The 21,545-nt window shown below is 34.8% G+C and overlaps 1 protein-coding gene across 1 annotated transcript in view; it reads left to right on the top strand.

Moving 5' to 3' along the window:
- The window catches only part of LOC103607057 (syntaxin-binding protein 5-like), a gene marked incomplete at both ends in the record, with an annotated part of 88,996 nt that overhangs the window by 55,236 nt on the left and 12,215 nt on the right, over positions 1 to 21,545 (top strand). The window contains one exon of the mRNA XM_008591600.1: positions 18,799 to 18,877. Coding sequence (XP_008589822.1) covers positions 18,799 to 18,877 — 79 coding nt within the window. The remainder of the gene's footprint in view (positions 1 to 18,798; positions 18,878 to 21,545) is intronic.

The raw sequence follows: 21,545 nt of genomic DNA, 5'->3' as shown, positions 1-21,545 counted from the left end.
GCGCCACCGGGCCGGCCCTTGATAAACTTTTTATTAAAGTATAACATACATGGAGAAAAGTGCCCAAATGGTAAGTGTTCAGCTCAATTAACATTCTCAAATGAGCACACCTGTATAACCATCAGTCAGTTCTACAAGTACAATACTAGCAACACTACAGATGCCGCTCTCGGGCCACCTCCTGGTTCCTCACCCCTCCAGTGTTAACTAGTGTCCTGGCTTCTAACCCCATGGATTATTTCTGCCTGTTGTTGATATATTAAAGCCAACAGCCAAATACCACCAAGGACAAAACATCAGTCAGTTCAACAAATTTAGGCTTCTTGGCTTGCCACAGCAAGGAGGTGCACCTCAGGAACTGTGGGCTGCATCTTGGTAAGAGGAGGGGCAAAGAAAGGGTTTGGGTTGAATAATTCTGAGAAGCTAGGGAAGAAGGGACAGCAAGCAGGACTGCAGTGGTGTTGGTGAAAAAGTGGTAGTAACTTGAAGAAGGGGATCATTATAATACTTAGCTTCTGCAGCATGACCTTGGGAGGAATATTTACTGTCAGCTTTGCCCCTGGCTTTATATCTATCATCAGATGATAGTTATCAGAGATAACAGACAGGGATGGTTTTTCCACTTTCTCTGTCTCCAGCTGATTTTTACTTTCAATCACGAGCCAATTTTACTTGTTTGGAATAAGTAAAATCACACAATAGTCATCTTTTGTGCCTGGCTTCTTTCATTCAACATTTTCTTTGTGAGATTCATTTCTCTTGTGTGTAATTATGGGCTGCTTATTATTAATGCAGTGTAATATTCCCATCTGTCAACATACTACACTTTAACCATTCTGCTGTTGACAAGCACTGGAGAATTTTCAGTCCTTTGCTCTGGTAAATAATGCCGTTATGAATATTCTAGTACATGCCTTTACATAAACATCTGTACCCATTTCTGTTGGGCATATACCAAAAATAGAATTGCTGGGACATCTGGTACACATATATTCAGCTTTAGTAGAATCACTTTGCATCTCACCAGCAGTACATGAGAGTTGCACTTTCTCCACATCCTCACCAATGCTGGTGTTTTCTGCCTTTTCATTCCGGCCATTATTGTGGATGTGTAGTACTACATTGTGGTTTTAATTGCATTTTCTTCATGACTAATGAGGTAGAATATTTTTCATGTATTCATTGGCTATATTTTTAAAATTTTTTATTGAGACATATTGATTGCACATGTTTATGGGGAACAACGATATATACATGTGTACAATCTGTAATGATTTATTCAGAGTAATTACCATAGTCATGATTGCAAAACTTAATCATTTCTTTGTGATGTGTACATTTGAGCTCTCTTCTACTTGTTTGGTAACATGCAGTAAATCATTGTTAGTTATAAAAATGGATCAACTGTACACCAATAGGACTTACTTTTCATATCTAGCTATAATTTTGTGTCCATTGACCAGATTCTTTCTATACCTCCTCCCTCCTCCCCTTTCCTGCCTCTGGTAACCACAGTTCTCTATTGAACAGTTCAACTTATTATCATTATTATTTATTTGTTTTTTAGCTTAATTTTGTTCTCTTTTTTACCTTCCACATACGAGTAAGAACATGTGGTATTTCTCTTTCTGTGCCTGGCTTATTTCACTTAACATAATTATCTCCAAGCTCATCCGTGTTGCTGTGAATGGCAGAATTTCATTCTTTTTTATGCCTGAGTAGTATTCCATTGTGTATATGTACCACATTTTCTTTATCCAGTCGTCTGTTGAAGGACATTTAGGCTGGTTCCACATCTTGGCTATTGTGAACAGAGTTGTGATAAACATGGAGTTGGAGGTATCCCTTTGACATGATGCTTTCCATTCCTCTGAGTATATACCCAGTAGTAGGATTGCTTGCTGGTAGTTCTATCTGTAGTTGTTTGAGAAAGCTCCATCCTGTTTTTCCATAATTTCTTTACTAATTTACAATCCCATCAACAATGCGTAAGTGTTCCCCTTTCTCTGCATCTTCAGCAGCATTCGTTACTTTGTCTTTCTGATAATACCCAATCTAACTGGGGTGAGATGATATCTTAATGTGGCTTCAATTTGTACTTCTCAGATGATTAGTGATGTTTAGCATTTTTTCGTGTACCTTCCAGCCCTTTCTATGTCTTCTTTGAGAAATGTCTATTCAGCTCCCTTGCCCAATTTTTAATTGAGTCATCTTTTTTTTTTAACTATTAAGTTGTTTGAATTCCCTGTATATTCTGGATGCTTATATAATCCTTGTATATTTGGATGCTTAGTTTACAGATATTTTCTCCCATTCTGTAGGCTGACTCTTTGTACAGAAACTTTTTAGTTTGATATAATCCCATTTGTTGATTTTTGCTTCTGTTGCCTGTACTTTTGAGGTCTTATTCATAAAGACTTTGCCAAGTCCTACATCCTGGAGCATTTCCCTTGTATTTTGTTCTAGAAGTTTTATAGTTTCAGGTCTTACCTTTACATCTTTAATCCACTTTGGGTTGGTTTTTGTATACAGTGAGAGATGGGGGTTTAGTTTCATGCTTCTACACATGTATATCCAATTTTCCCAGCACCATTTATTGAAGAGGCTGTCTTTTCTCCAATGTATGTTTTTAGTACCTTTGTCAAAGGTCAGTTGGCTGTAAGTACATGGGTTTATTTCTTGGTTTTCTATTCTGTTCCATTGCTCCATGTGTCTGTTTTTATTGCCAGTACCATGCTGTTTTGGTTACTTAGCTTTGTAGTATAATTTGAAGTCAGGTAATATAATGCCTCCAGCATTACTCTTTTTGCTCAGGATTGCTTTGGCTATTCAACATCTTTTGTTGTTCCATATGAATGCTAGGATGGCTTTTTTTTTTATTGCTGTGAAGAATGTTATTGGTATTTTGAAAGGGATTGTTTTGAATCTGTAGATTTCTTTGGGTTGTATGAAATTTTTCACTACATTAATTCTACCAATGCATGGGCATGGAATATCTTTCCATTTTTTTGTGGGTCCTGTGTAATTTTCTTCATCAGTGTTTTGTCATTTTCATTGTACAGATCTTTCACCTCCTTGGTTAGATTTATTTCTATGCACTTTATTTTTTTGGCAGCTATTGTAAATGGGATTGCTGTCTTGATTTCTTTTTCTGCTAGTTTGTTTTTGGTATATGAAAATGCTACTGACTTTTTATATTGATTTTTTTATCCTGCAACTTTACTGAATTTGTTTATCAGCTCTAAGAGTATTTTGGTGGCATCTTTAGGATATAAAATCACATCATCTGCAAACAGGGACAATTTGACTTTGTCTTTTCCAATTTGGATGCCCTTTATTCCTCTCTCTTGCCTAACAGCTCTAGTTAGAGCTTCTAGTACTATGTTACATCAGAGTGGTCAGAGTGGGCATCCTTGTCTTGTTCCTGTTCCTAGGGGAAAAGCTTTCAACTTTACCCCATTGAGGATGATGTAATGTGTGAGTTTGTCATATATGGCTTTTAATATGTTGAGATAGTTTCCTTTTACGACTAATTTGTTGAAAGTTTTTAATCATAAAGGGATGTTGAATTTTATCAAATACTTTTTCTGCATCTCTTGAGATGATCATATGGTTGTTGTCTTTCATTTTGTTGATATATGGTGTATTACATTTATTGATTTGCATACACTGAACCATCTTCCATCCCTGGGATGAATCCCACTTAGTCATGGTGTGTACTCTTTTTGATGTGCTGTTGGATTCTGTTTGCTAGTACTTCGTTGAGAATTTTTGCATCTAAGTTCATGAGTGATATTGGCCTGTAGTTTTCTTTTCTGGTTGTGTCTTTGTCTGGGTTTGGTGTCAGGATGATGTGGTCCTTATAGAATGATTTTGGGAGAATACCCTCTTTGATATTTTGGTATAGTTTGAGAAGAATTGGTATTAAATCTTCTTTAAAAGTTTGGTAGAATTCATCTGTGAAACCATCTGGTACTCGGCTTTTCTTTGTTAGGAGACTATTGATTACTGATTCATTCTCATTGCTCATTACTGGTCTGTTCAGATTTTTTATTTCTTCTTGGTTCAGTCTTGGTAGGTTGTATGTGTCCAGAAATTCATCTATTTCCTCTAGATTTTCAAATTTTTGGCATATAGTTGTTCATAATAGTCTCTAATGATGCTTTGAATTTCTGTAGAGTCAGTTATAATGTCTCCTTTTTCATTTTTTTCTTATTAACTTTTTTTATTTTAACTTCTCAATATACATTGTAGTTGATTTTTGTGACCCTTTATCATTTGTTATTCCCTCCTCCTTCTCTCCCCTCCCCCCACCCACATCATATCTGTTCACTTGTCTTAACAAGTTCAAGGAATTGTGATTGTTGTGTCTTCTTCCCCCCCACACCCTTTATTTGTTTGTATGTTTATTTATTTATTTACTTTTAACTCCCACAAATAAGTGAGAACATGTGGTATTTCTCTTTCTGTGCCTGACTTGTTTCACTATTATCTCTAAGTCCATCCATGTTGTTGCAAATGGTAGTATTTCATTCTTTTTTATAGCGGAGTAGAATTCCATTGTGTAGATATACCACAGTTTCCTTATCCATTCATCTGATGATAGACATTTGGGTTGGTTCCAGCTCTTGGCTATCGTAAGTAGTGCTGCAATAAACATTGGAGTACAGGTGTCCCTTCAGCATGATGATTTCCATTCCTCTGGGTATATTCCCAGCAGTGGAATAGCTGGGTCCTGTGATAGATCTATCTAATTGTTTGAGGAACCTCCATATCATTTTCCATAAAGGCTGCACCATTTTGCGATCCCACCAACAGTATACGAGAGTTCCTTTTTCTCCACAGCCTCTCCAGCACTTATCATTCTGTCATTTGGATATTAGCCATCCTGACTGGAGTGAGATGGTATCTCAAAGTAGTTTTGATTTGCATTTCCCAGATGCTGAGTGATATTGAGCAATTTTTCATGTGTCTGTTGGCCATTTGTATATCTTCCTTTGAGAAATGCTTATTCAGCTCCTCTGCCCATTTTTTAATTGGGTTATTATTATTTAATTGGGTTATTTTTATGCTGTAAAGTTGTTTGTGTTCCTTTTATATTCTGGATATTAATCCTTTGTCAGATGTATATTTCGCAAATATTTTCCCCCACTCTGCTGTGTGTCTTTTCACTCTGTTGATTGTTTCTTTTGCTGTTCAGAAGCTTTTTAGTTTTATATAATCCCATTTGTTTATTTTTCCTTTAGTTGTGTGTGTTTTGGGGGTCATATTCATGAAGACTGTACCTACTCCTACTTCCTGGAGTGTTTCCCCTATGTTTTCTTTAAAGAGTTTTATTGTTTCCAGGTGTATATTTAATTCTTTAATCCACTTTAAGTTGATTTTTGTATATAGTGACTGGTATGGGTCTAGTTTCATTCTCCTACATGTGAATATCCAGTCTTCCTAGCACCATTTGCTGAAGAGGAAGTCTCTTCCCCAGTGTGTAGACTTAGTGCTTTTGTCAAAGATCAGATGGCTTTAAGTATGTGGGTTGATTTCTGAGTTCTCTATTCTATTCTGTTGATCTGTGTGTCTGCTTTTATGTACTTCCTGAAGTGTTTCTCCTATGTTTTCTTTAAGAAGTTTTATTGTTTCAGGGTTTATATTTAATTCTTTAATCCATTTTGAGTTGATTTTAGTATATGGTGAGAGGAATGGATCTAGTTTCATTCTCCTGCATATGGATATCCAGTTATCCCAGCACCATTTGCTAAAGAGGCAGTCTCTTCCCCAGTGTATAGGCTTGGTGCCTTTGTCAAAGATCAGATGGCTGTAGGTGTGTGGGTTGATTTCTAGATTCTCTATTCTATTCCATTGATCAGTCTGTCTGTTTATATGCCAGTACCATGCTGTTTTGGTTATTATAGCTTTGCAGTATAGCTTAAAATCGGGTAGTGTTATGCCTCCAGCTTTATTATTATTATTATTATTTGCTCAGCATTGCTTTGGCTATGCATGGTCTTTTGTTATCCCATATAAATGTCTGGATAGTTTTTTCCATTTCTGAGAAAAATATCATTGGAATTTTGATGGGGATTGCATTGAATCTGTAGATCACTTTGGGTAATATGGACATTTTTACAATGTCAATTCTTCCAATCTTCTTGTGTCCTCTTTCCATCTTTTTTCCATCTTCTTGTGTCCTCTTTAATTTCTCTCAACAGTGGTTTGTACTTCTCTTTGTAGAGGTTTTTCACATCCTTGGTTAACTTTATTCCTAAGTATTTTAATTTTGGTGGCTATTGTAAATGGGATAGCTTTCTTGATTCTTTTTCTGCATGTTCACTGTTGGACTATAGAAATGCTACTGATTTTTGTGTGTTGATTTTGTATCCTGCAACTTTGCTGGAATCATTTATCAACTCTAAGAATTTTTTCTTTATCTCTTTTTATGGTTTTTTTTTAAAGTTTATTTTATCTGATATAAGAATAGCATCTCCAGCTCATTTTTCATTTCTAAGAATTTTTTTTTGTAGAGGCTTTAGGCTGTTCAGTATATAGGATAATATCCACAAACAGGAACACTATGGCTTCATGTTTTCCAATCTGGATGCCCTTTATTACCTTTTCTCCTCTGATTGCTCTGGCCAGTACTTCTCACACTATGTTGAATAGGAGTGGTGAGAGTGGGCATCCTGTCTAGTTCCTGTTTTTAAGGGAAAGCTTTCAGCTTTTCCGCATTCAGGATGATATTGGCAGTGGGCTTATCATATATGGTTTTAGTTGTGTTGAGATACTTTTGGCCCATAACTAACTTGTAGAGAGTCTTTATCATGAGCGAATGTCAATGCTTTTGAATTTTGTCAAATGCTTTTTCAGCATCTATAGAGATGATCATATGGTTTTTGTCTTTGCTTTTACTGATATGGTGTATCACATTTATTGATTTGCATGTGTTAAACCAACCTTGCACCCCTGGGATGAATCCCACTTGATCATGGTGTATAATTTTGTGTATGTGTTGCTGTATTCTGTTAGCTACTATTTTATTGAGGATTTTTGCATCTATATTCATCAAGAATATTGGCCTGTGGTTTTCTATTTTTGCTGTATCTTTGTGTGGTTTTGTTATCAGGGTGATGTTTGCCTCATAGAATGAGTTTGGGAGAATGACCTCTGTTTCAATCTTTTGGAACAGTTTGTAGAGAATTGATAACAGTTCCTCTTTGAATCTTTGGTAGAACTCTGCAGTGAACCCTTCTGGTCCTGGGCTTTTCTTTGTTGGGAGCCTTCTGATAACAGCTTCAGTCTTGTCTCTTGTCATTGGTCTGTTCAGATTTTCTATATCTTCTTGGGTCAGTTTTGGTAGTTTGTGTGTATCCAGAAATTTATCCATTTCTTCCAGATTTTCAAATAGGTTGGCATATAGTTGTTTATAGTAGTCTCTAAGGATTCCTTGTATTTCTGAGGTATCAGTTGTAATATCACCTTTTCATTTCTAATTTTTGTTATTTGGGTCTTCTCTCTTCTTTTCTTAGTTAGCCTTGCTAAAGTTTGTCAATTTTATTTATCTTTTCAAAAAACCAACTTTTTGTTTCATTGATCTTTTGTATAATTTGGGGGGTTTCTATTTCAATTAGTTCTGCTCTGACCTGAATTATTTCTTTCCATCTACTAACTTTGGGTTTGGATTGTTCTTGATTTTCTAGATCTTTAAGGTGAAGTGTTAGGTTGTTTATTTGCCATCTTTCCATTCTTCTGAAGTAAGCATTTAATGCAATAAATTTCCCTCTTAGTACTACTTTTGCAGTATCCCATAGGTTTTGGTATAATGTGCCATTATTTTCATTAGTTTCAAGGCATTTTTTGATTTCCTGTTTAATTTCTTCTTGGCCCAAATGTCATTAAGTAGAATGTTGTTTAATTTCCATTTGTTTGTATAGTTTCTAAGATTTCATTTGTTATTAATTTCTAATTTTAATCCATTGTGATCTGAAAAAAATACATGGAATAATTCCAATTTTTTAAAAAATTTGTTGAGACTTGCTTTGTGACCTAATATGTGGTCTCTCCTGGAAAATGTTTCATGAGCTGAGAGAAGAATGTATATTCTGAGGCTGTTGGATGGAATGTTCTGTAGATATCTGCCAAGTCCAATTGGTCTAAAGTGTTGTTTAGATCTTGTGTTTCTCTATTGATTTTTTGCCTAGATGATCTGTCCAATGTTGAGAGTGTGGTGTTTAGGTTCCCACTGTTATGGTGTTTGTGTCTCTCTCATTCTTTAGATCTATTAGTGTTTGCTTTATAAATCTGGCTGCTCTCACATTGGGTCCATATGTATTTATGATTGTTATGTCTTCTTGATGGATAGATCCTTTTGTCACTATATAGTGGCATTCTTTATCTCTTTATGGTTTTGCTTTAAAGACTATTTTATCTGATATAAGAATAGCTACTAGACTCATTTTCATTTCTATTTGGATGATATATCTTTTCCCATCCTTTCACTCTTAGTCTGTGTCTTTACAGATGAGGTAAGTCTCTTGAAGGCAGAATATTGTTGGGTCCATCTTTTTAATCCAGTCAGTCAGTCTGTGTCTTTTGAGTGGGGAATTTAATCCCTTTACATTTAGAGTTATTATTGAAAGGTGTTGATTTATTCCTAGCATTTTATTGATTTTTGTTTAGATGTCTTAAGTATCTTTTATTCCTTTCTCTCATTTTCTGTTTGTCTTCTGTATTTGTCAGTTTCTTGGGGTGGTAGATATACTATTTTTTTCTTTATTGTTAGCATTTTTGTTTTACTGGTAGGTTTTGTTCTTTCTTGAGTATCCATGGCAGTGGTGGTTGTTCTTCAGGTATCAAACCTAGTACTTCCTTTGAAATTTCTTGTAAGGCTGGTTGTGTGGTAGTGAACTCCTGCAGTTTTTGTTTGTCTGAGAAATATACTATTTGTCCTTCATTTCAGAAGGATAGCCTTGCTGGATAAAGTATTCTTGGCTGGCAATTTTTGTCCTTTAGTATTTTGAATATATCATCCCATTCTTTTCTGGATTTTAGGCTTTCTGATGAAACCCTAATCAGATGTTAAACTGATTGGGCCTCCTTATAGGTAACATGTCCTTCTCTCTTGCAGCTTTTAAGATTCTCTCCTTGTCTTTGCGTTTTGCCAGTTTGACTATAACTTGTCTTGGAGAGGACCTTTTTAGGTTGAATATGTTTGGGGATCTTTGGGCCTCCTGAATCTGAAGATCCATGACTTTCCCTATACCTGGGAAGTTTTCTGCTATTATTTTGTCAAATATCTTTTCAATGCCTTTCCTTTTTTCCTCCCCTTCTGGAATACCCATGATTTGGATATTTGAGCACTTAAGGTTGTCTGTTATCTCTCTTAGATTTTCTTCAGTTTTTTAAATTCTTTTTTCTGGTCTGCCTGTGTTAATTCAAACAGCCTATCTTCAAGGTCAGAAATTCTCTCTTCTGCTTGCTGGTTAGACTCTCTGTGGTGTTTCTTATTTCGTTGAATGAATCTTTCAGCTCCACAAGCTCTGCTACATTCTTTTTCAGGGCACTGATTTCTTTGTACTTTTCTTCTTTCAGATCCTGTATGTTTTTTCTCATTTCATTGTGTTGTCTAACTGAGTTTTCTTGTATGTCATTTAGTTTCTTTGGAATTGTTGCTCTAAATTCCTGTCAGTAATTTTAAGGACTTCCTGTTCTATAGGATCTAGAGCTTGAGAGTTAATATTTTCCTTTGGTGGTGATGTACTTTCTTGATTTTTCATATTTCTGGTATCTTTCCTTTGGTGTTTAGTCATTGTGGCATGGGATATCACAGTCTACTCGTTCCACCCTGATGTCTGGCATGGATCCTGAAGGGACTGCCAATTCTGGGCAGTGAGAACTAGCCTGGGCTGGGGGTCCCACAGCACATGCCTGTTCTGGCACAGCTAGCTCGGGGCATGTGGGTCCGGCAGTTCTTGGGCCTCTCTGGGCAGCAGGGACAGACCTGGGCTGGGGGTCCTGCAGTGCCTGCCTGTTCTGGTGCAGCTGACTCTGGGTGTGCACACCCAGTGGCTCTCAGGCCTCTCTGGATGGCAGGCACTTGCCTGGGCTGGGGGTCCCAATGTGCCTGCCTTTTCCAGCATGGCTGACTTGGGCATATGGGCCCAGCAGCTCTTGGGCCTCTCTAAGCAGTGGGGACTAACCAGGGCAGGAGGTCCCACAGCACCTACCTTTTCTGACATGGCTGACTTGGGGTGTGTGGTTCTGGCAGCTCTCTGGCCTCTCTGGGCAATCGGCCCTGGCCTGGGCTGGGGGTCTTGTGGCATCTGCCTTTTCCAGCATGGTGGACTTGGGGTGTATGGGTCTGGTGACTCTCAGGCCTCTCCGGGCAGCAAGCACTGGCTTGGGCTGGGTGTCCCATGACGCCTGCCTTTTCCAGCGTGGCTGACTCAGGGCTTGTGGGTCTGGTGGCTCTCAGGCCTCTCTAAGCAGCAGGGACTGACCTGGGCTGGAGGTCCCATAGTGCCTGCGTTTTCCAGCATGGCTGACTCAGGGCATTTGGCCCGGCAGTTCTCAGGCCTCTCTGGGCAGCAGGCACCAGCCTGGGCTGGGAGTCCCATGGCACGTGGCTTCTGCCTGTTCCAGTGCAGATCAGGGGCCTCCTGTTGTTGCTTTTTAATAGTTGCAAAATGGTTGATTTGTGGGAGAGAGTGATGCTAGGAACCATCTATTCCACCATCTTGACCAGAATCCTCCTTTTTCATTTTTGACATTTGATATTTGGGTCTTCTCTCTTCTTAGTTATTCTAGCTACTGGTTTGTCAATTTTGTTTATCTTCTTAAAAAACCAAATCTTTCTTTCGTAGATCTTTTGTATCATTTTCTTGGCCTCTATTTCATTTAGTTCTGCTCCTATATTTTTTATTTCTTTCAATCTAGTAATTTTGGATAGTACTGTTCTTGCTTTTCCTTGATGCTAATGCTAGGTTTTTTGGGTGAGATCTTTAACCTTTTTAAAAATATAAGTACTTACTGCAATAATCTTCCCTCTTAGTAGAGCTTTAGCATAGGTTTTGTTATGTTGTGCTTGTATTTTCATTTGTTTCAAGGACTTTTTTGATTTCCTGCTTTATTTCTTCTTTGATCCATCAGTTTTTCTGAAGCATGTTGTTTAATTTCCATGTATTTGTATAGTTTCCAAAGTTTCACTTGTTATTTATTTATAGTTTAGTTCCATTGTGGTCTGAAAAAATACTTGATATGATTTCAGTCTTTTCAAATGTGTTGAGACTTGATTTGTAGCCTAACATGTGGACTATCCTGGATAATGATTCATGTGCTGATGAGAAGAATGTATATTCTGTCATGGTTGGATGAAATGTTCTGTAAATGCCTGTCACTTCCATTTGGTCTACAGTGCAGTTTAAATACAATGCTTCTTTGTTGAATTTTTATCTAGATGATCCGTCCAGTGTTGAGAAAAGGGTGTTGAAGTTTCCAACTATTGTTGTATTAGGATCTCTTTCTCTTTAGATCCAATAACATTTGCTATATATGTATCTTGGTGTTCCAATGTTGTGTGCATATATATTCATGATTTTTATATCATCTTTACCATTATATCATGCCCTTTCTCTCTTTTTATAGTTCTTTGTTTAAAGTCAATTTAATTCCATGTAAATATAGCAATTCCTGCTTGTTTTTGGTTTCCATTTGCATGGGATATCTTTTTCCACCCTTTCACTATTAGTCTATTTGTGTCTTTACTGGTGAGGTGAGTTTCCTGCAGGCAGCATAATAGTTGGGTATAGTTTTTTTTATCCATTTAGCCAGTCTGTATCTTTTAAGTGGAAAATTTAATGCATTTACATTCAGGGTTGTTATTGAAAGGTATTGCTTAGTCTTGACATTTTATTAATTTTTTGTGGTTGTTTTATATGTCTTTTGTTCCTTCTGTTCCCTTTTATTATTTGTCTTTGCTGTTTTGTGTATTTTTGTAGTGATAAGATAGTTTCTTTCTCTTTCTCATTTGCATATCTGCTCTACTAATGGCTTTTATTATTTCTTGTGTACTCATGATGATAGTTATCACTCTTTTTATTCCAATGATAGGACACCCTTGAGGATCTCTTGTAAAGCCAGTCTTGTGATGGTGAATTTCTGCAGATTTTGCTTTCTGGGAAAGACACTATTTCTCCTACATTTCTGAAGGATAGCTTTACCGGGTATTGTATTCTTGGCTAGCAGTTGTTTGCTTTTAGCACATTGAATATATCATCCCACTCTGTCCTGGCCTGTAAGGTTTCTGTTGAAAGAAGTCTGCTTTTAGTCTGATGGGGATTTCTTTATAGGTTACTTGACACTTTTCTCTTGTTGCTTTTAAAATTTTTTCTTTTTCTTTGATTTTTGACTATAATGTTTCTTGTGGAGGACCTTTTTGGGTTTAATCTTTATGGGGATCCATGAGCTTCTTAGATATGAGAAACCTTATCTCTGTCAATACTTGGAGTGTTTTCAGCCATTATTTCATTAAATAGGCTATCAATGTTTTTTCCTTTTTCTTCTCTTTCCAGTATATCCTCAATATGGATGTTTGTATGCTTACTGTAGTCCAACAGATCTTACAGGCTTTCTTGATTTTTTTAAATTCTTTTTTTTTTTTTTTTTTTTTTTTTGGTCCAACTGGGTTAATTCAAAAAGCTTGCCTTCAAGTTTATAAACTATTTCTTCTGCTTGTTCTAGTCTGTTGCTTAAGCTCTTGGTTGTGTTTTTTATTTCATTGAATGAATTCTTTGGTTCCAGGATTTCTGCTTGGTTCTTTTTTGTGATTTCTATCTCTTTGCTGAATTTCTCACTCATGTCCTAGATTGTTTTTTTCACTAAATTGTGATTTCTATTTTTTCTTGCATCATGTTGAGTTTCCTTCAGATTACCATTTGTAATTCCTCAGGCATTTCATTGGTTTCCCATTGTTTGGGGTCTGATATTGGAGAATTATTGTCTTATTTCAGGGGTGTCATGTTTGCATGTTTATTCATACTTCTCATATCTCTATGTTGATGTCTGGGCATATGGTGGTGTCATCATTTCTTTTACTTTTGGAGTTTTTGAAGAGAGAAACTCTTTCCTGTAGTAGTATTTTATATGGCCAGTTGGTTTGGGTATTTTAGGTTTGTTTCAGGGTGAGTGTGAAAGTGCAGTCTTTGTGCAACTTCTTTGAATGTATTCATTCTTGGAGTTGCCTGTGGGTGCCTTTGTGGCCTAGGCAATGAGGCTTTCAGCAGTTTATCACTGGGGTGGGTGACACCAGGCAGAGTTGTTGTGGCTGTGGGCCTGGAAGTTCTATAGAGGCCAGGTTGTGTGTGTGTGTGTGTGTGTGTGTGTGTGTGTGTGTGTGTGTGTGCATGTGTGTGATGTTTTCTTGAGTTATTTATCCATTGACAGACATTTAAGTTATGTTGTTTATGTATCTTGACTATCGTGAATGATACTGCAGTGAACATGAGAATGTGGATATCTCTTTGATATCTATTTGTTTTCAAATCCTTTGGATATATACCAAGAAGTGGGATTGCTGGATAACATGGAAGTTATATTTTAATTTCTTGAGGAGCCTCCATACTGTTTTTTGTAATAGCTCTACCAAATTACATTTCCACCAACAACACACAAGGGTTCTCTTTTCTCCATATTCCAGCCAATACTTATGTTTTGGTTTTTTGATAACAGCCATTCAAACGTGAGGTGATATCCCATTGTAGTTTTGATTTTCATTTCCCTGATAATCAGTGATGTTCACAACCTTTCATATACCTCTTGGCCCCTTCTACGTCATCTTTGAGAAATGTCTATTCAAGTCTTTTGCCCATTTTTTAAGTTAGGTTGCTTGGTTTTTGGCTACTAAGTTATTTGAGATCCTTATATAATTTAGATATTAACGACTTATCATACATAAGGTTTTTGAATACTGTATCTTCTCCCATTCTGTACATTGCCTTTTCACTCTATTCATTGTTTCCTTTATTGTGCAGAAGCTTTTTAATTTGATGCAATCCCACTTGTCTGTTTTTGCTTTTGTTGCCTGTGCTTTTGGTATCATATACAAAAAATAATTGCCCAGACCAATATCAAGAAGATTTTTCTCTATTTTCTTCTAATAGTTTTAGTTTCAGGTCTTATGTTTAAGTCTTCAATCCATTTTGAGTTGATTTTTGCATATGGTATGAGATAAGGGTCTAATTTCACTCTTCTGCATATAGATATCCAGTTTTCCCTACACAATTTAGCGAGGAAACTATCCTTTCCCATCGTGTGTTCTTGGCACCCTTGTCAAATGTCAGTTCACTGTAGATGCATAGATTTATTTCTGTGCTCTCTATTCTGTTCCATTGGTTTATATATCTGTTTTTATGTCAGTACCATACAGTTTTGATGACTGTAGATTTGTAATATATCTTGAAATCAGGAAATGTGATGCCTCCAGCTTTGTTTTTCTTTCTTAAGATGACTTTGGCTATTTGGTATCTTTTGTGGTTCCATATGGATTTTAGGATTTTTTTTTTCTATTTTTGTAAAGTATTTCATTGGAACATTAATAGGGATTTCACTGAATCTATAAGTCACTTTGGATAGCATAGATATTTTAACAATATTATTTTTTTCCAATCCATGAGCACAGGACATCTTTTCATTTATCTGTGTTCAAAGGACAAACTTTTAGTTTATTTTTCTCTTTTCTACTCTATTAATTTCTGCTATACTCTTTATTATTTCCTTCTTTCAACATTTGCTCTTCTTCTTTCTGTATCTTAACATGGATGGTTAGGTTATCGACTAAGATCTTTTTCTTTTTTGATATAGCTGCTTCTTGCTATAAATTTCCCTCTCAGCACTGCTTAAGTTTCATCCCAGAAATTTTGGTATGTTGTATCTTCATTTAATTCTTCTCAAAATATTTTTGGGTTTTTTTCGTTTAACCAATTTGTTATTTAGTTAGGTATTAGTATAGCACCTGAAGCTTTCTTATGATTGCCATTTGCATGATACATCCATTTCTATACTTTCACTTTCAACCTAGTTTTTTAATATTTTTTGATCTCAAGCATGTCCCCTGTAGACAGCATATAGTTGGATATTGTTTGTTTGTTGCTTTAATCTAGACAGACCATCTCTTCCCTTTGATTGGATTGTTTAATCAATTTACATTTAGTGCTGTTGTTGATGGTGTTGAATAGATGACTTCAATTTAAATTTTTGTTTTCTATATGTCTCATTTTTTTGTTCCTGTAGTCCTCCTTTATTGCTTTTTTTGACATTAAGTGAATATTTTCTAGTGTAACATTTTAATTCTTTTAATGAATTTTTCACTCTTTTTGAGTTGTTTTCTTAGTGAATGCTTTATTGCTTACTGTACACATTCTAATTTGTCAGAATCTACCTCAGATTTATACTAACTGAATTTTGGTTTGATATAGAATGTTACTCCTATATAGCTCTATTCCCTCTTCCCCTTTTTATCCTGTTATTATTTTACATGTTACATTTATGTGTTATAAAACCAACAATGCATTGTTATAATTATTACTTTATATAATCGTATGACTTTTAAGGAAGTTGACGAAAGCAAGTAGAGCACATGTAAATTTACAGAATTTGCTTATCATTTGTAGTTCTCTCCATTTGTTCCTGTGGATTCAAATTACCAATTAGCATCTTTTCCCTGTTTCAATACAGCTTTGCTCCCACCCACCTTCTTTGCGTTGTTATTGGCAAACATATTATAGATCCCACCATACAATATATACATAGTATTTTACACAATTGTTTTTAAAATCAGTTCAGAGAAGATTAGAGAGAAGAAATATACAATTATATTGTCTTTTATAATTACATGCAAAGTTACCTTACCGGTACTTTATTTTTTGTGTGGATTCAAATTACTGTCTAGCGTTGCTTTCTTTCAGTCTTTCAGCCTGAAGAAGTGCCTTTTGTATTTTTTTTTTTTTTTTTTTTTTTTTAAAAAAGCTCTGCTAGCAAAAAATTTTTTTTTTTTTTTAAGATACCCCCGCTACCAAAAAATTCTTTTTTTTTTTTTTTAAGATACCCCCGCTACCAAAAAATTCTTTTTTTTTTTTTTTAAGATACCCCCGCTACCAAAAAATTCTTTTTTTTTTTTTTTTTTTTTTTTTTTTTGTAAGATAGCTCTGCTAGCAACAAATTCTCTGTTTTTGTTTATCTGGAAATATCTTATGTCACCTTCATTTTTGAAAGATAATTTTGCTCAACACAAGATTCTTGTTTTTTTTTTTTTTTCTTCATTTACTTAGACTATGCCATCCACACTGCCTTTTGGCCTCTATTGTTTCTGAAAGTTAGGTGTTAATCTTATTGGGATTCCTTGTACATGATGAGTCATTTTTCTCTTCCTGTTTTTAGGATTTTCTTTTTGGCTTTCAGCATTTTTACTGATATGTACCTGGGTGTATATTTATTTGCTGTTATTCTACTAGGAGTTTATTGAGCTTCTTAAATTTGAGAGTGATGTTTTTTCACCATATTTAGGAAGTTTTCAGTCATTATTTCTTTCAATATTTTTCTGTTCCTTTTTTCCTTCTCTTCATGGTACTTCCACTACACATATCTTGGTGTAGTTAATGGTATTCCACATTTCTTTGAAACTGTTCATTTTCCTTCTCTTTTTCTGTTTTTTCCTGCACTGTTGCAATAATCTCCTATTTACTAGCATTAATCTCATGCCTTCAAAATTGCTGTGTTCAGTGACGCCATATTAATATTTCTGAAACATTTCTTTATGCATATCACTTCCCAACTTGAAAGCTTCAGGTGACTCTCCATTGTCTATGTTGTAAGTCAGTTGTATAGTGTTCCATTTATTGGCTCTTTTGTACCTCTTCAGCATTATTTCCAGTATTCCCCCACATGAATCTTTTAATCTAGCCAAATAAGCCTATTCATAAAACCACAGCTTTAATCTCAACTTCTACAACTCTTTATCACTCATTGCTTATGGTACCTCATATTGCCATTTTTATATGTGTTTTGCTTAAGCTAGTGTATTCTAAGCCTCTTGAAGTTTAGTTATTTTTTATACCCTATCATTTAGTACAAATGTCTAAACATAAGGAATAGCAATAAATGTAATTGTTGATAATGTTTTTTTACATAATATGACATTTATGTATGTTTCAATTACTAATAGGCAATGAATACAATCAAAGTAGAAAACTCTCATCCAAAATTAAATTGTTGCAGTTGGAAATTGAAGTAAAATATTAACTAAAATAATTAATTATGTAATTATTATGTTCTGCTGTATGTTGTTCTACTGTATACTTTGTATATTATACAGTGTATATTATATTGATGTGTATTGACTGAAAAATAGTATTTGGTCCCATATAAACAATGGCAAATATACTGTTTTTGTTCAATTAATAGTTTGGCAAGTGAAGCACTGTATGAAAAAGACATAAACTGAATGGATCTCTCTCCTGGCTGTGTCACTTCTTTCAGTTCTCTCTATTCCCATTCCCGCTTCATTACCCAAATCAGTAATCTCCAACCATCTGTCTCTCAATCTTAAGACCTTTGTTCAAAGTGAGCCTCTGAGCAAAACTTGTCTCAAGGCATTGTTACCAACATATAATGTAAGCAATTCTATTTTATATATGGTACAGACACATCTTTTTTTTCCATTGTGAGTGACTAAGGCCAATTTTATATTATTGGCTGCTTCTTTAGTCAACATAGAGTAAAAAAAAAAAAAAATACAAAAGGCAATTTTAGAAAGCATGCCATGGAGTGGATAATGGTTTGTTGATTCTTTGTCCTTTAAACAAGTTGAATAAAACTACCTTGACATCCTATTTGGATCTGGCTGTGCCATTCTGAAGCCATCCTGAAAATTTAAATATATATGCATGTAAACATCTCTCTATATAATAGGTATGTGTGTCTATAAACAACTGTGGTAATACAAGAATAAATAAGGGTACTAAAAAAAGAAACAAATGTAGAATTTCAAAAAAAATGCCAATTTTATCTAAATGAAACAATTAAACCAGAAGCATAACTAGAAAGATAAGTATATTATGTGCAGAAGTGGTTTTACTTTCATTTCCTTCTTTTTTGATCCTTTACTCAAAATCTTGTGCTGTCTAAATAGCATAACTCTTCTACAAGAAACTATTATTTTTGTTCTGTGCAAATAGAATATATCTAGAATAAATTAAAATTATTTTGTAAAATCATGAAATGTATTGTGTGTTCATTATGTGATAGATGTTACTCTAAATGAATTTGATGGAAATGGAAGGATTTTGACAGCCCATCATATGCCTTAAATGGCAAGTCTTTCTGTATATGAAAGGAATTTGTGTGTATTATAGATAAAATATTGAACCTAGTATGGATTTTCATAGTAATACATTTCATTATGCAGATAAACATGTATGTGTATATGTCTTCAATTCTAAATTTTTTTGTCCTTAAAAATAATTAAAATAACTTTATGTGAAATTAGATTTATATGTGGTAAATGTAAAACAATAAAACTTGGATAATTTTACAGATTACTTTATTGATAATATAGAAGTCAATTGTTAGGAGTCGAAAAGTTATTTACAAATACAATAAAATATTAGGATCCGTAGATTTGTTTTTTCTGTTATGACAAACACATAACTACATTATTATTCCTTTTTCTTTACATATTTTTAGTCAAATTTTTTAAATTCTCATGGATGAGTAGAATTTAAATTACACTTAATCAAATCCTTTTCTTTCCCTTAGGAAAAAGTCAAAGAGAAGGAAGAAAATCTGAATCTTGTAAACCAATTCTTAAAGTAGAATACAAGACCTGTAGAAACAGGTACGTGTTTGTACTTTGGGGAATACGGGGATATATGTAAGAAACAGGGACAAGAAAGGTGGATAACCTTTAATGTTAACATGTTTAAATTTTTACCTAATTATAAGTATTAACAGTTTGAATCCTCTACATTAATGATAATTAATTTTTTGTTGTTTGATAGGCATATATATGATTACCATTATTATGAATACTGCAAATGAGTCTTAATTTAAAATTCTTTTCTTTTTTTAGTATTCTATAACATTTATTCTCTCCTTAAATTATAAAAGTAGTGTGGTTTATCGCATAAAATTCAGAAAATACAAATATTAAAAAAAATAAAAAATCATTCATAATACCTCTCATTAGTCATAGCCATTGTTAACGTTTTGGAACATTTCCTTAAAGATTTGTTTCTTAATCTTCTCTCTTATGCTTTTCATTTTTTACATTATGTTTTATTAAAATTGAGATCATATTGTATATGTATTCATCTCCTCCACTTAATACCATAAGATTAATTTTTTTTAATTTAATTTTATTTTGCCAAATACAATGTGGTTGATTATTTTGGTCCATTACCGAAACCTCCCTCCCACCTTCCTCTCCTCCCTCCCACCTCTCTCTCCTCCCTACCTCCCAGTAACCTCCTATCTGTTCTCTTGTCATATCAACTTCAAGGAATTATAATTGTTGTGTCTTCTTCCCTCCCCCACAGTTTATTTGTGTATTTATTTATTTATTTGTAGCTCCCACAAATAAGTGAGAACATGTGATATTTCTCTTTCTGTGCCTGACTCGTTTCACTGAATATAATTCTCTCTAGGTCCATCCATGTTATTGCAAATGGCAGTATTTCATTCTTTTTTATAGTAGAGCAGTATTCCATTGTGTAGATATACCACATTTTCCATATCCACTCATCTGATGATGGACATTTGGCTGGTTCCAACTCTTAGCTATTGTAAAGAGTGCTGCGATGAACATTGGGGATTTCCTCTGGGTATATTCCCAGCAGTGGGATAGCTGGGTCATATCGTAGATCTGTCTGCAATTACTTGAGGAACCTCCATGTCATTTTCCATAGAGGCTGCCCCATTTTGCAGTCCCATGAAAAATGTATGAGAGTTCCTTTTTCTCTAGAGTGTTGTTTAGATCTTGTGTTTCTCTGCTGATTCTTTGCCTAGATGATCTGTCCAATATTGATAGTGGGGTGCTCAGGTCCCCTGCTATTATGGTATTAGTGTCTATTTCCTTCTTTAGTCTAAGAGGGTTTTCTTTATAAATATGACTGCTCCGACATTGGGTGCGTATATATTTATGCTTGTTATGTCTTCCCGATGGATGAATCCTTTTATCTTTATGTAGTGGCCCTCATTATCTCTTTTTATGGTTTTTAGTTTAAAGTCTATTTTATCAAATGTAAGAATAGCTACTCCAGCTCGTTTTTCATTTGATTGCATGGTAAATCTTTTTCCATCCTTTCACTCTTAGTCTATGTGCATCTTTATAGGTGAGGTGGGTCTCTTGAAACCAGCATATAGTTGAGTCCTCCTTTTTAATCCAGTCAGCCAGTCTGTGTCTTTTGATTGGAGAATTTAATCCTTTTACATTAAGAGTTGTTATTGAAAAGTGTTGATTTACTCCTAGCATTTTATTGATTTTTGTTTGGATCTCTTAAGTGTCTTTTGTTCCTTTCTTTCTGATTTACCATTTGTCTTCTGTATTTGTTGGTTCCTTGGGTTGTAGATAAACATTTTTTTTCTCTTCATTGTTGGCATTTTTATTTTAGTAGTCGGTTTTGATTTTTCTTGAGTTTTTATGGCAGTGGTAGTTATTTTTCAGATACCAAACCAAGTACTCCCTTGAAAATTTATCGTAAGGGTGGTCATGTGGTCGTGAACTCCCACAGTTTTAGTCTGAGAAATATACAATTTGCCCTTCATTTTGGAAGGATAGCCTTGCGGGGTAGAGTATTCTTGGCTAGCAATCTCTGTCTTTTAGAGTTTTGAATATATCATCCCATTCCTTTATTGCTTTAGAGTTTGTGATAAAAAGTCTGATTGGGGCTCCGTTATAGGTGATTTGATGCTTCTCTCTTACAGCTTTTAAGATTCTCTTTGTCTTTGAGTTTTGCCAATTTGACTATAACATGTCTTGGAAAAGACCTTTTTGGATTGAATACATTTGGGGGTCTTTGAGCTTCCTGAATCTGAAGATCTGTGTCTTTTCCTATAGCTGGGAAGTTTTCTGCCACTACTTTGTTGAATATGTTTTCAATGCAATCTCCTTTTTCCTCCCCTTCTGGAATACCCATGACTCAGATATTTGAGCGCTTAAGGTTGTCTGATATCTCTCTTAGATTTTCTTCAGTGTTTTTAATTTTTTTTTTCTTTCCTGTTCTTTTTTTTTTTTTTTTTTTGTCTGTCTGTGTTATTTCAAACAGCCCATCTTCAAGGTCAGAAGTTCTCTCTTCTGCTTCTGCACGCCTGCTGGTTAAACTCTCTGTTGTGTTTTTTATTTTATTGAATGAATTCTTCAGCTCAGCAAGCTCTGCTGCATTCTTTTTCAGAGCATTGATTTCCTTGTACACTTCTTCTTTCAGGTGCTGTATACTTTTCCTCATTTCATCGCATTGTCTAGCTGAGTTTTCTTGTATCTCATTTAGTTTCCTTAGAATTATCAC

This window comes from Galeopterus variegatus, unplaced genomic scaffold (genome assembly GCF_000696425.1).
Source record: "Galeopterus variegatus unplaced genomic scaffold, G_variegatus-3.0.2 Scaffold7077, whole genome shotgun sequence".
Lineage (NCBI taxonomy): Eukaryota > Metazoa > Chordata > Mammalia > Dermoptera > Cynocephalidae > Galeopterus > Galeopterus variegatus.
Note: the sequence above shows the minus strand (reverse complement) of the source record. Positions and strands in the feature narration are given on the sequence as shown.